General features: G+C 52.4%; 1 protein-coding gene across 1 annotated transcript in view; it reads right to left on the bottom strand.

Moving 5' to 3' along the window:
- ZNF423 (zinc finger protein 423) overlaps nt 1-15,582 on the bottom strand; it is a 339,930-nt gene that overhangs the window by 122,129 nt on the left and 202,219 nt on the right. The window contains exon 5 of the mRNA XM_079724190.1: nt 12,367-12,451. Coding sequence (XP_079580316.1) covers nt 12,367-12,451 — 85 coding nt within the window. The remainder of the gene's footprint in view (nt 1-12,366; nt 12,452-15,582) is intronic.

The following is a 15,582-nucleotide window of genomic DNA, read 5'->3' as shown; positions in this document are numbered from 1 at the left end:
AATATACAAAGAACTCCAAAAGTCAACCACAAAAAAGTAAACAATCCAATTAGAAAATAGGCAAAAGATATAAAAATGCTTTTCATTAAAAAGGATAAACAGGGCTTCCCTGGTGGCACAGTGGTTGAGAGTCCGCCTGCCGATGCAGGGGACACGGGTTCGTGCCCCGGTCTGGGAAGATCCCACGTGCCGCACCACAGCTGGGCCCGTGAGCCACGGCTGCTGACCTGCGCATCCGGAGCCTGTGCTCCACAACGGGAGAGGCCACAACAGTGAGAGGCCCACGTACCGCAAAAAAAAAAGAAAAAAAGGATAAACAGATGGCAAATAAGCCCATGAAAAAATGTTTAACATCATTAGCCATTAGGGAAATACACATTAAAACCACAATAAGATATCACCACCTACCTATCAGATTGGTTAAAATAAAAAATAGTGACAAACCAAATGCTGGTGAGGATGTGGAGAAACCTGCTGGTGGCAATGTAAAATGGCATAGCTACTCTAGAAAAGTTTGGCAGTTTCTTAAAAAGTCAAACATTCAAGGGCTATAGGCCCAGCAACTGTACTCCTGGAATTTATCCCAAAGATCATGTAGACTTACATATGATTCCATTTATTTAACATTCTTGAAATGACAGAAGTATGGAAATGGAGAACAGATTAGTGATTTCCAGAGGTTAAGGAAGGAGCGGGGGCAGGATGCAAGTGGCTATGGCTTTGAAAGGAAAGCATGAAGGATTCTTCGTGATGGGAATGTTCTGTAGCTTGAGTGTATAGGTGTCAATATCTCAGTTGTGATACTGTACGTCTCATTTTACAAATTGTTATGGTTAGAGGAAACTGAATCTCCAGTTATCTCAAAATTAAAAGTTTAATTTTTTATAGTCAAAAATTTTATAAGAATGAAAAAAGCACCATAAAAAGCTTTAAAAGAAGGTGGGCTGGAGCACCACTGTGCTTCCCCAAGCTCACTGGCTTCAGGCATAGGGACTGTGAGAGAAGGGGCATGGGGTTACCAGATGAAATACAGGATAGCTGGTTAAATCTTAACTTCAGATAAGCAACACATAACTTTTTTTTTTTTTTTTTTTTTTTTTGCGGTACTCGGGCCTCTCACTGTTGTGGCCTCTCCCGCTGCGGAGCACAGGCTCCGGACATGCAGGCTCAGCAGCCACGGCTCACGGGCCCAGCTGCTCCGTGGCACGCGGGATCCTCCCGGACCGAGGCACGAACCTGTGCACCCTGCATCGGCAGGCGGACTCTCAACCACTGCGCCACCAGGGAAGCCCAACACATAACGTTTTAGCCTAAGTATGTCCCATACAATATTGGGGACACACTTAGACTAAAAAGTTGTTTGTTGTTCATTTGGAATTCAGATTTAACTAGCCGGCCTGTATTTTTATTTGCTAAATCTGGAAACCCTAGGAGGGAAGAACAGGACTCAGGCATCTGGAGGCAGCTGGGGGCTGTAGACTGAAAGAGGTAGGGTGGACCCAGGGAGAAGTAAGAAAGACTTAAGGAGAGAGGCCAGACAGCAGGCAAAGGGATGCCGGGGGACCACAAAGATGCCCCAGACTGGGCAGTGCCTTAAGAGAGGGGGAAGGCAGACACTAGCATGGGAGGTTTCCAAGCTGCTGGGTTTATGGAGCTCTGGTGAAAGGATCCTTTGTGGGTGGTCCACAAAGAATCCAGAAAAAGGGCAAAAGAGTGGATGCTTGAGTTTTCAGTGCTGATCCGGGCTGGAGGGAGCCTGACAGACCATCCAAGGTTGGTGGGGGGAGCCCTTTAGGCACCAGAAGCAGCACTCGATTAACCCCAGGCTGTCCCCTGGGCACCCAGGGCTGCTCTCACCGTGATGTGGCACCACCCTCTAGGATCTCCCCTTCCTACGGGGGAAGGGCATGCACACCAGCAGCCTCAAGTGTCCAGGTCAGCGGGCAGTCATGCATCTGATCAAAACTAAAACTAGTCTGGGCACTCGCTCTCAGCCAAAAAGTCACCTCCTAGCCAGGCCATTGCCAATCATACGCTTTTACACTGCTCCTGGACACACGTGGTTGTCTCTTCTTTTCTTCACAGAACATATCACGTTCTGAAATAGTCGGGATTTTTAATTTGTTTTCTTGTTTAACAGTTGATCCCCACTAGCTCCAGGACTGCAGGGACTTTGTCTGTCTCACTGCAACATCTACGCCTAGTACCTGGCACAGAGTAGGTGTTCAGGAAAGAAAAAAAGTGCTGAATGAATGAAGGAGTAAATGAATAAATCCTTCTGATGGAAGCTACCCCTTCCGGAGCTATCCTGCAGGCACAGCTCCTTGGAGCTCGGTAAAGGCAGAGGGCCCGTCTTCATCCTCCAGGAAGCCCTCAGCAGCATCCTCTGAGCCGCCACGGACTGGCACCTGGGATCGAAGGCTCAGCGTGGTCACGGGGGGGCTCAGTTCGTCCCCTCTAAACAAGGGCTCTAGCATCAGTGTCATTATCTTTAATGAGTCCCTGCCACAGGGACTAATAATAATTAATTAATTAATTAATATTAATAGCTACCACTTACTAAGAACTTACATGTGCTGGGCACTTGTCATATATTTTAAGTTTTAATTTTAAGTCATTAATTCTTCAAACAGCCCCCAAAAGGTAGGGGTGGTGACCCTCTACTGTTTGTGCTGCCCCCTCCTTGTGAAACATAGATACCCTTTCTCTTTTCAAGAATGCCCTCCCCATTCCCACTGTGGGGGGACGAGGGGCAGATACTGGCCCACCTCAGCGTCCAGGGAGGGTGGGTAGTGCCAGCACAAGCAGTCAACCCACTCCAACTCCCTGACTACAAGGATTGCCTCCTGGGCAGCTTTAGGACGCTTCTGAGGCAGTGAGCCTTGGTCCTGAAACCTTTTCTGCTGATGAAGAAGCACGTGCCCCTCTCTGCCGGGACCACTGAGAGGGGAGCTGCTGGCTGTCACTGGCACCAGGGGATCCAACCTGGGAATGAAGGCAACAAAGAGAAAGCAGAGCTGAGAGGTGGGAGAAAGATAGGTGGATGATGACTTTCTTAGAACCCCTGGATCCAGCCATGCCTGAAGCCAGTGACCTAATGTATCCCCAGACTTTTCAGTTACATTAGCCAATAATTCTCTTTTGAATGTTGTAGTCAGTGTGAGTTGCATCCCTGACGTGTCACTGAATGAGACCTGCCTAAACTGCTATGTTAAGATGAGGGCTTTTTTTTTTTTTTTTTTTTTGCGTTACACAGGCCTCTCACTGTTGTGGCCTCTCCCGTTGTGGAGCACAGGCTCCGGATGCGCAGGCTCAGCGGCCATGGCTCATGGGACCAGCCGCTCCGCGGCATGTGGGATCTTCCCGGACCGGGGCACGAACCCGCGTCCCCTGCATCGGCAGGCGGACTCTCAACCACTGCGCCACCAGGGAAGCCCCTAAGATGAAGGCATTTTATAGATGTGGAGCTGAAGCATACAAAAGGCAAAATAACTTAGTTAACCATGAGCTGGAACTGCTCTTAACCACTCTGATTCACTGTAGAGTTCTACATTCTATGTGTGTGTGCACACATGTGCACATTTCTAATTAATATTCATATCTACAGCAGATTGAGCAAGCTATTGGTGCTTCATAAAGATCTTTTGGATAAACTAAAATCAGTAACTTCCTAATAAAGCGTCTTTGTTTAGAAAACACTCCCATCAGCAACCTTGGATTCTTACTGCAAGTCAGGCTCACAACTCACAGTGTGTCTTTGGGGAACCACTTCCCTTCCCCCTACCTCGGTTTCCCCAGGGAAATGGGCTGGAAACTGCACCCGGTGGGGCATCTGTGAGACTGGTCAGCCAGTGAGGGACACCCCGACTCCTTCAGGGCAGGGATCTGCAGTCAGAAGAGGAGGCCTCCCACTTCCTCCACACTGAAGCCCAGGGACCCGCGAGGAAGGGAGCCCTGGACAGGCATCCACAGCCCAGTGTGAGACTCTGGCACCTACTAGGAGCTCAGGACAGAGCAGGCCAAGCCCTGGGGGTCGCAGCGCCCTTGTTTTCTGCCGTCACTCCAGTGAGGCTCAGCCAGAAGCAGATGCAAGGGAAATTGCTCACATGTCAGCTGCTCCCAAGCAGCCAAATGACCATAAAGGGCATTCAACAAAGTCAACTCAGTAACACAGGCCTCCAAGTCCATGGCATGGAGAGCATGTGAAGAAGGCCGTGCCTGTGGGCTGGCCCATCAAGATGGTGCCAGGGCCCCAGGCCCTGGCCCTCCAGGACTGGCTCCATTGCTATCTCCTCTCCATCCTTCCTCTTCTCCCTGCTGGCTCTCTCCTCTTAGCCTAGAAACATACTCTGGTCTTTCCCTCTTCAAAATGCAAAAGCTTCCTCTGACCCTTGGACCCCTCGGCTCCTGTCTTCTGCCCTTCCTTCCCAGTCTGGAACCTGGAAATTCAAGTCTACACTGCTGGTCTCCTCACCTCTCCTCAACTTGTTCCTCCGTCTGATTTCACTGACGACGCTCATGCTCAGGACAGTCCAGCAGACCCCATTCAGCCTGCCTCCATGGGCCTCTCTGTGGCCCCTCACACTGCTGCCCAGAAGCACTTTGCTGTCTGGGTATAGATGACCCCACGTTCCTCATGCCTCTCCCTTCTCCCAGCTGCCTCACTATCCGTGCTGAGGCCTTCAAACCTCTCCTCCAGCCAAGGCCTTCCTCCTGAGCTCCCCGCCCATGTGGCCAACTGCTGGCCAGACACCAACATTCAGATAGGCCACAGGCAGCTCCTGCAAGGCCAAATTGACAACGAACTCAAGCTAACTAAGTGTGATGGGCCTCCAGGTGTGGGAGTTAAGAGGATTCCAGGCTCTGAAATCACGCTGCCTGAGTTCAAATCCCCCACCTGCAACTTACGGACATTGGAAACATCCCCTCAATTCTCCATGTACAAAATGGGGAGAATAACAACGCCCCTCTCATAAGCTGTCGTGGGGTTAAATGTGATAACACGTGTAGATATTGATAACAGGGCCTGATACTTAGTAAGTCGTGTTAGATGTTAACGATCCTTACCGGAATCATCATCTTCTTTGCTAACCCCCAATAGCTCTTCTTCAGGCATGGTATCATCTTCTACCTGTCACTCAGAACCTGGTCGCCTGAGACCTTGGAGTCATTCCTAACTTCTCTTACTTCCCATTTCCATTCAGTTCCCAAATCCTGCTGGTTTTGCCTCTCAAGTGTTTCTCCAAGCCACACCCTCCTAACCAATATCCTCATCTTCTCTCACCTACTCTAATGCAGCCTTTTCTGTGACCCACCTAACTCCTGCCTCAAAATTTATTCTGTAGTGATACTGAATTGTCTACATTTTCCCCACAAACTACATGGGCCTCTTCTCTATGAACTGGCTTATGCTATTTTCTCTGCCTGGAAGGCCCCTCCCACCTGATCTTCCACCTTCTAAGGTGTCACCTCCTCCTAAAAGCTTTCCTGGAATGCCCAGATTGGGCAACATGCCTGTCCTTTGAGCTTCTATATCTTAGACTTAGTGACATGATATTAACTTACCCTTTCAGGTTACCCCCTTCCCAACTTGGCTAGTGGTTCCTCGCTGAGGACCTCAATCATGTTTACTGAACTGAGGTTACTATTCCAAGAAACCCACCTATGGAGGCCCTTATAAAAAGGATGAAATCGATCAAAATGAGAAAATTTCCACTATTTTAAAATCCAGAAATGATGGATTCTTCAGAGACCAAAGTACTTGATCAACAGCCTCCTTAAACCAACCAATGAGATTCAAAGTCAGGGAAAGTGAGTCCTCTCATCCATGGGGGCTGTTAAGGAGGGAAGTGACTGTGCCCTACTTGGGGGATAAAGAAGGAGGAAGAGGAGGAGGAGAGAGGGGAGGCGGAGAAGAAGAAGAAAGAATTGGATGATAGGCTCTCTGTACAAGCTTGTTATCCTGACAGAACAGTCCCAGAACTTGAAACGTGATCTCTGGGGGCAGAGGGAGACAGTTTTATCACATATTAAGGTTAGACAGATGTTTTGGGCGTCTGGTGTTACCTGAATCAAAAGCACCACAAAAGAGCTAGCACAGCCCTGCTCAGCAAGATGTGTTCCCAACAGAAAGGCACAGGAACCTTTTTTTCCTTTTCCTTTTCCTTTTCACATGTTTTTCTCTTCAGTCATATTTGAGGGTTTTGTATTTCCCTGGTGTGAGGGCAAAACACTGATTTCCACACCAGGCCTTCCTTCCTCTCCAAAAATACTGCAGGCCAGGTCTTCAGCAAGGGTCCTGGGTGTGGAAACAGCCTCAGAAAGAGGGAATACCTGGTCTGCAAGGTAGGTTTCAACATGTCTCCTGGGATGTGCTTCTTAAAGACTTAGAAGGCAGAAAACCTCCCTCTCTCTCCCTCTCTCTCAAACACACACACACACACACACACACACACACACACACACACACACACCCTGAGCAGGCCCTTCCCCTCTAGGTGGACCAGGGCCCATCCTGCCACAGTACCAAGAAGACAGACAAGGACCACCCGTCTAGCATGGGGGGCATTTTAAAGGCCTCAGCAGGAGGTGGGAGAGGCTGATCTTCTAAATGCCCCCCATTTCTTCACTGCCGACAGCAAAGCCCAGGCCTTAAGAGGCACCCAGGGAAAGAGGCTGACGTGACCAAGAAAATAACATCTTCAGAATGACTAATGCCCCACCGGGACGGGACCAGCTCTGGCCTGGCTGCCTGCCAGAGGGTCCACAGCCACTTTCCAAGGACACGGAGGGCAAACGTCCCTGACAAGTTCCCCAAAGGACTGTCCCTTCCCAGCTCTGCCCCTCCTCGGGGCTCCCCCCAGGGGCCTGTGAAGCCCTGAGTTAGGACACCAGGGCCCAGAGGCTGAGTCACTCCCTTGGGGCCAACCTGGGTCATAGCAAGTTCGTTATTTCAAGGACAAGTTCTCAGACCCCTCGTCCAGCCATCGGCCTGACAGAGACCGAGAGGGGAGAGGTCTGTGAGCGGATGAGATGTGGAGAGGGCAGGTGGACTAGCTTCCCGGGGCTCGGAGGCCCCAAGTGCCCTGGGGGGACTGTTCATGCCTGGTACAGAACATGCCCAACACACGTGGGGAGACGCTCATCCTTCTCCAGCCATCGGGGGGCCCTGTCTCTGGGCCAGGCCCCCCATAAGCCTTCCTCAGCTTTCCCTCAGCAGGCCCCGGGGAGCCCAAGGCGGGGGCCTCCCGCAGAGCCATTTTCCAGGGTGTCGGGGTGGGGGGCAGGGGATCTCAGGGGAGAGGGGTGCAGGGGGAGGTGAGGAAGGGGCAGCTGGGTGGAGCCAGGTCGTCCCCGCAGGAGGTCACAGAACAGAACTGCGGACTGCTCCAAGGTTTTGATGTGCCTGCTCGGGGAGGGAGTGTCTAAAACCATTTCAAAAGCTGGGGGAAGCCCAGAGAAGGGGGGCCTCATTCTCTGTGGGGAGGGGGGATTTCAAAGGAGACCCCGCCACTGAAAGGTTTCAAAAGACCCTTGCCTTTCGATCAGCTCCAAATCACTCCCTTGCCAGCGGCAGCCAGGAGAGGGGTGCTGGGAAAATGTTTCCAAGGAGACATGTCCCTGAGTCATCCATAACTCCCGGGGTCTGGAGGCTGCAAAGCCACGATGAGGCACCCCCACCCCGCTATAAAAAGGTCAGTTTAGCATCCCCCGGGGGTGGGCTCCCACAGTCCAGGTCCCTGGGGAGCCCTGCCTCAGACCCCCGGTGCCCCGAGTTTATGAGAACGCCACCAAGCTAAACAGCGTCACATCTATCTGCCGAGTCCCCTCGGTGCGACTAAGGGGGGGCTTTTACCCCCGCCAGCTCCAGGCAGCCACTCTGGGCTTGGGCCATTTAGCAGGGGAAGTTGCCCACAGGGACACTAGACAGTGTCTACTGGGGCTGCAGCACCAGCCCCCAGCCAGAGCTCGCGCACCAGCTTCTCTTCCATTCACACCTCCACAGTCACTCCCGCCACCTTCCCAAAGCCACCGGGGCCAATAGGCACACAGCACAGGCCAAATATAAGTTCCATCACCTCCCTCTTCCCTTCCCTCCCTGTCTCATTCCCTCACCTCTGGACCAGACGGGGCAGGTCTCTGTTTTTTTTGCTTTTTTTTTTTTTTTGCATAACGAGTTTATTTTTTAAAGGCACACAGACAATAAACAAAGCAAACATTCCACCAGATATTAACTTCTCCCAAGTATTATCTGTCCTAGAATTGTTCCATTAAGTTCCAGTCTCTAGACATCTTAAATTCAATAATCATCTTCATCACAGTCCATTACTTTTCTTCTGTTGAATTTAACTATTGTTTTCTGTTTGTTGGCTTACTTTTTCAAGGATTTCTATTAAACCTTGTTCTGATACCCTCCCACTTAGTTGTCCATACCGTGCCCTCTCATCCCGTTTTCTTCCCCCTCAACACTGCACCCAGATTAATCTCCCCAAAGCACCCAGCTACAACCAGGCCACACTCTGCTCCAAAACCTTCAATGGCTCCCTCGTGTGTAAGCCCAAGGTTGTACACTCAGGTGCCCGCAGGGACCAGGCAGGGGCCACAAATGAGCAAAGCACCCCCCCAACTCACAACAGGGACTGGTGGGGCCTGTGGTTCCAGCTGCTGCCCAGCTCCCATCAACTGTGCTGTGTGGGAATATGGGCCATGGATGCCACCTCTCCTGGTTTTTCAAGGGAAACCAAATAAAACACCCACCAAGGGGCCCCCAGATTTGGACCCCAGCCTACAGGGTCAAGTCCAAACCCGAATCCCTTAACCTGGCCTTCAAGGCCCTCCATGGTCCAGCCCCAAGCCACCTCCCCACCCTCACTGCCCATGATGTTACAACGTGTGATGCCTCCATCCTAGCCAAGTCGGGCTCGTCCATTCCCCAGTCACCTCCTCTGCCCCTGCCTCTGAGCTCTGCTCACCCCGCAGTCTTCACACAGATGCTGCTCCCCACCTTCTCAGCCTAACCACAACACATCCTTCAAGGACCTGCTTCCTCCTTACAATCAGCTCTCCGAGGGCCCTGTTCTCTAGCGACTGTCCTTCATTGCTAAGCTGCTCCCTTTGCCAGGGATGGCCCTAAACCACAGAGAAAACGCCTCCTTACCCTTCAATACCCAGGCCTTCCTGATGGACTTATTTGGATCCAGCAGTCCCTGTTCCGGAAGCACCAACCTCACTACACTGTGCTTACTGGACGCCCATCAGCCTCCCCCATGGACAGGAAACCCCTGAGGGTAGGGCTGGGTCTCTCCCACCACAGGCCCTGGCAGGGGAGCCACATACAGTGGAGCGAGCTTGGGAGGTTTTTTTGTTGCTTTTGTTTTTGTTCGTTGTTTGTTTGTTTTGTTTTGTTTTGCGGTACGCGGGCCTCTCACTGTTGTGGCCTCTCCCGTTGCGGAGCACAGGCTCCGGACGCGCAGGCTCAGCGGCCATGGCTCACGGGCCCAGCCGCTCCGTGGCATGTGGGATCCTCCCGGACCGGGGCACGAACCCGCGTCCCCTGCATCGGCAGGCGGACTCTCAACCACTGCGCCACCAGGGCAGCCTGGGAGCCTGGTTTTTATTCAGACCCTGGCTCTGCTCTTTCCTGGCTGGAAGAACTTGGGTAAGTCATTAAACCTCCTCTGTGAGGTGGAGACCTAGAAGCTACATAAGTACCCGGCCTGCGGTGGGGCTCAGTCCATGGCAGCTGTTAGCATCCTTACCCAGTGTGACCTCCCTCCACTGCACAGAGTGGTGCTGTGGTGTCTTCTGCGGGATGCTGTGAGGTCTCTGAGGGCAGGGGCCATGTCCCCTTCACCCTCTATCACCCACAGGGACCACCCCAGGTCTCTACATGCAGCAGATGCTCAATGTTCTTTGATTGATGGAGGTGATGAGGCAAGAGAAGGAAGTGCAGGTAAGGGGGGCAGGGCAGAGTGAGAGGAGATACAGCCCTGCCACCGGAGGTGTAGCTCCAGCAGGTCCCTAGCCCACGCCTCATGGCCGTGAGCCAAGGGCCTGCATGTGAGACCTCGTGCAGCTGCATACACGTCTTGCCTGGACGCTCAGGCTCTGAGACCAACAGCTCCTTGCTGCCTGCTCTCCAGGTCCCCATCCCCCGCGCATCCTGAGAACAGGTCAGCTCACAGCACTGCGGAGCCCGGTGAGGGGCCCTTTCCAGCCACCAGCCGGGACTTCTTGCAGGAGCCCCGCCCTCTGCTCACACAAAGACCCAAGTGCCAATCAAACCGTCCTTTCACATCTTGCACCACTCTAGTTAAGAGCAAGCCCTCGCCTTCCACCTGTGGACACACAGCTTCCAGGTGCTGCACAAAAGGAAAGGTGGAAGGGAGAAAGGAGGCGGGGAGAAACACCTTTGAAATCACTGTGGTCCAATTAGCCAGCCTCTCGGCCTTCGTGCTTACAAACAGGAGCACACATTAACGCCTGCCACAAAAGCAAACATTTTTAGATATCTTCGTCTTCACCGCCCCGACACTGCCGTGAAAGCGCGCTCAGCAGCCAGTGATGGACAGGGTAGTTTTCTTCTTCTCCTTCAGCAGGGGCCTCTCAAACAGAAGGAACTACCAAGTCACCAATCTTCCTGTCGGGCTGAATTCCCAGGGTCCCCTGCCCCTCCCGTGCTTCTCACGTCCCCTCGTCATTGAGGGAGCCCCACCAGGCACCCAGTTGTGCTCAGTGCCTTCAGGGGACCTGCTCCGAGTCACTGGGACGCTAGGTACCCAAACTCACTGAGCAGGAGCTGGCGGGGACCAGGGGACCGCAGCCACCCTGAGCACAGCTCCACTGAGGAAGGGCCTTATGTACAATGGGGGTGATGGCACAGATGTGGAACAACTCTCACAGGCTGAGGTGGGAGGGAGACTTCATACAACCGGCCACTTCGGAAGTGTATTCATCTGTAGCTACCGAAGGGGAACCTACTCGTATCCTACGACCCACCAATTTCAGTCGCAGAGATATTCCCGTTAAAACTGCATGTGAGTGTTCACCGACGACTCATACAAGAACGGTCACAGCAGCACAGAATCTGAAACCATTCCACAATGGAAACTACCCAGAGGCCCATCAGGATGTGTATCAACAGATAAATGGTGATGTGTTCACACAATGGAATATCATACACCAGTGAGAAGGGGCAATGTCCAAGCACAGGCACTAATATGAACAAGCAAAAGACATCAGACACAAATGTGCAGAGACGGTGTGATCTCACTTACATAAAATGCAAAACAACCACACGTAACCTATGCTGTTAGCATCAGGATGCTGAGGCCCTTTCGTTGGTGGGGGAAGGGCCTGGAGGGGGCCGAGGAGGGGGTTTCTGGGATGCAGGAATGGTCTGCTTCTTCACCTGGATGTTGGTTACCCAAGTGTGCTCAGTTCATGAGGATCCACTGAGGTGGACACTTACGTGGACCTTTTTTTAATGTATGCAATCAAGGGTTTTGTAAAACAGCACTCTGTGGGCATGGCTGTTAAGACTCTAATGAAAACATATTAGAGGCAGGAAAATGGAGAGAAAGTCAGGGTCGGGATGCTCAACCCAGGCCTGACCTTTCATCACTCAGACTGCGGGAGTCTTGGAGAAGGTGATCACGCTTCCGCCAAAGACCCAGGGCACCAAGATTCCAGAAGTTCTCGAGGCCCTCACTGCCAAACCCACCCCCTGGGCTAGCTCCATGCCACCAGAAATCCACTGTGCCCTCTCTTATAGCAAGGGCCTCCCTAGCCGCCAGGGAGACCCCATCCACCCACAAAAGGCAAGTAAGACCTCAAGGCTTCCCTCCATCCCTCGGGACACCAAGTGGGAACACGATGGGACTTTGAAAGCTCCCTTCTTAAAAGGCTGAATTTTCCAAAGTCCAAGACCTCTTGAAGAGGAATGGGGAAAGCAGCGAAATAACTTTGTAAGCATTCTGTTTTGACAATGTGCCGGAGGAATTCCCCACGTTTAGCAGGGAAACGCGAGCAGTTAAATCTATTTGATGTCATGACATACGAAATTGAAGCATCATTGCCCCTGAGCGCTTGACAACTGGAAAGCACTTCATTTCAGAAATGGAGGGAAATGTATGCTGGGAAATGGAAGAGACTGTCAAAAGTTGGACTGCGATGTGAGCGGAGCCACGCGAAAAGAAGGCTCGGGTGGAGAAAGTGCTCCAGCTCTGACATTTTTAGTCCCATTTGAAATGTCTCAGAGACAGCAGCAGTGACTCTACCCTTTGAGCTAAAAGCCCGTGAAATGACGACTGGAACCACACATTTCAACCCCGAGCAGCAGCCGCAGCACGGGAAACGCATGCTCACCGATCATGTGGTTGGCAACGTGGATTTGGATCTCTCTCTCGTTCTCGAAGGTCATCTGGCACTTGATGCACTGGTACGTCTTCTTCTGTTTGGAAACCGAAAGGAAAGGAATTAGACAGCCAGGATGCAGAACAGAGCAGAAAGCAAAAGTTCCTGGAGGCCATGGCTCAAGACTTCCCAGAATGGCTCTGATCCGCTCCCAGTTCTCTCCAGGCCATTCTCTTCCCACCTGCCTCTGCATCCAGCTCAGATTCAGCCTGGGGGAGTGGGGACAGGCTCCACTGCAAGGGAGCTGCTCCTCTGCCCGAGCCGGGGAAACTGCCCCATCCCAAGGTGAGGGCACACAGCAGAACCACAGCAAGGAAGCTGAGGCACGCCGTTCTGCTTGGGGTGTGCTCAAATCCATCTACCCATCTTCCACCCATCTATGCCTGCTGCAGCCACTCATCCATCCGTCTGTTCATCCATCTGTCTACCCATCACTGTCTACCTGCCCCCTGTCTACCCATCCATCCATCTAAACACACATACACACACACACACACCCCCATCATTCATCTAGCCACCCATCCATCCAACCATCCAATCATCCATCCATCCATTCATCTCTCTTTGCACCCATCCAACTCCTCTCTCATCTATTTACCTACCCTAAGAACCAAGTGGCCAAGCAAGGGTGACTGCTTCCATCAGCTCTGACACTCAGGGGTGAATGAAGAATTCCTCATCTGCCCTAGACACACAAGGCCCCAGGTGATCCTACAGCTGGCTTCCACACACGGGGAGCTATTACCAACTGCTTTTGTGGGGAGGGGGGCAGAAAAATGGAGAACATGAGAAGTTTCAAAGCTTCTCGAAGACTGGTTCCAAAGAGTGGAGCTTCAGTGTGAAACCAGCCCACTGTGGACAGAGGTGTGTTGCCTGAGTGGGGGGAAGGGCTGTGGCTGTGCGTTTTGATGAAGAGGGAGGGGTGGTATGGGAATTCAAAATATCCAAGTTTTTTGAAGACTACTTTGGGTCCTGGGATGACGGGGCCTCCCTCGACCTCTGGAAAAGAGGGCAAGACTCTGGATTTCTTTTTTTGTTTTTTTGTTTGTTTTACATCTTTATTGGAGTATAATTGCTTTACAATGGTGTGTTAGTTTCTGCTTTATAACAAAGTGAATCAGTTATACATATACATATGTTCCCATATCTCTTCCCTCTTGCGTCTCCCTCCCTCTTTGTGACCACCTAGAGGGGTGGGATAAGGAGGGAGGGAGGGAAGACTGTGGATTTCTTGGCTGAGCACTGAGGCCCCACCTCAACGATGTAGCCGGGACGAACCACCAGAGGGCTCAGTTGTCTCAGCCCCACCTCAGCCCCACCTGAACCTGCAGTTCTTCTGAAGGGCCTGGTCTCACCTCCAGGCCTTTATCTATGCCGTTTCCTCCACCTGGAAGACCCTCTCCATCCTTGAGGACTCTGTTCAAATGGCACCTCTTCTGAGAAGCCTTTTCTTCCCACCCCAGAGTGAGTTTAGGATCTCCCCAGGCCCCTGAGCTTATGCTGAAAGCACCTAGTTGATCCGCATACGATTTTGTCGTGGCCAATTGGTTTGTTTGCTTGCACTGCACTGTGAGCACCCAGAGGGCCAGGATGCGCTCTGTCCACCTGCGAGGTCCCAGCAAAGACTGCGTGCTTAGGAAGCACTTGTTGAACACATGAGCAAAGTGGTGAAATAACATGTGCCACGCCCTCTATGAGGGCAGAAGGGACAAACAGAAGTCATCTCACGGTGACTAGGGATCCTGGATCCCCACCACCCAACACAGGGCCCAGCCCAGAGTGAGTGTCTAATAAGCACTGAACGTTCATTATGATTCTCACTGCTGCTGAGAGACTATTGAATAAGTGAATGGAGAAACAACTGGACCAGCTGGTGCTGGGAGCTCCAGGCTCCAGGCAGGGTCCCCGCTGGGGCTCCAGGACCCGTGCTGATAAGACCAGAGGGCCTTGCTCCCAGGGCTTCGGGAAACCTGGGCGTTCAGTATGTCCTCAGAGCAGCCACAGCGCTGGGCCCGGAAGCAGGCATGCAGCACGGAAACACCCGGGAATAATGGGTGAGTCTGGTGGGGGAACAGAACAGGGGAGCCTCACAACAGGCAGAGGAGATTTCAGGCCAGAAGAGACAGCAGGGACTGAAGTCTTCTGAGGGGCACAGTCCCGAAGCACCCACCTCAGCTCAACTCCTGGTCTGTGCTCATGGAGAGGAAGGACCCTGGGCTTCTCCACCATCAAAATCATTCATTCCCTCTCACATGTGTCCCTCACCGACTCTGCCTGGCAAGTATAAGAGTCCTTGATGCTTAAACGGATGATTGAATGAATGAATGAATGAACAAGTAAAGGCAAGAATGAAGCACACCCCAGGAAGCTCCACGCGGAGGAAGCCCAGAGGAGCCTGCTGGACAAGGAAGACTGTGCCCCCCACCTCCTTGGTTGGAAGTCTCTAGAGGCCACGGCCACGGCCACAGCTAGTCCAGACCAGTGCGGGGGACAGTTCATGATCAAAGTGCTGTTCCTCCTCGGGGCAGACGAATGAAGTAGGTTCACTGTGCTTGAAAGATAAATCACCAGGAGCCTGCCTGGGCAGGATGACAGGGTACCCCCAAATGTCCCCCTACCGTATGGCCACCCCTCAGTGGCAGGAAGAGGACCAGGCCCTGCCTCGTGGGGCAACAGGCTCCAGGGGAATCCCAGGGGAGTGGTCACAGGAGCTGCTGACCAAAGAGCCTAGGCGTTCACACACACACACAGAGCGCGTATGCACAGGCATGGACACGCATGTGAGGATATACACACAGGCTTGCAAACATCCTACATACCTCGCCCCAACTCACCACCAACATGCAAGACCCTCACACACACCCACAGCCCCTACACACAGCAACCCACTTGCTCCCTGTAACACAGACACGTAAGTGCAACACCCTCAGAGAAGTGGAGACATCCTCATGGACCACAAGTTCACAGAACATCCCCAGGAACACAATCGCTTTCAGTTCTCTCCCTGGAACCCTGACAGCCATACCCATCACTCCCCAATGCACCCACGGATGCACAAGCAGCTTATGGCACAAGGGTGTGCACTGACCCTTGTGGACACACATATAGACTCATAGGTATACACACGCACATTCCCAGTCGGGCATACACACACCTGCACACACACAG

The sequence above is a fragment of the Hyperoodon ampullatus genome (genome assembly GCF_949752795.1).
Source record: "Hyperoodon ampullatus genome assembly, chromosome: 18".
NCBI lineage: Eukaryota > Metazoa > Chordata > Mammalia > Artiodactyla > Ziphiidae > Hyperoodon > Hyperoodon ampullatus.
Note: the sequence above shows the minus strand (reverse complement) of the source record. Positions and strands in the feature narration are given on the sequence as shown.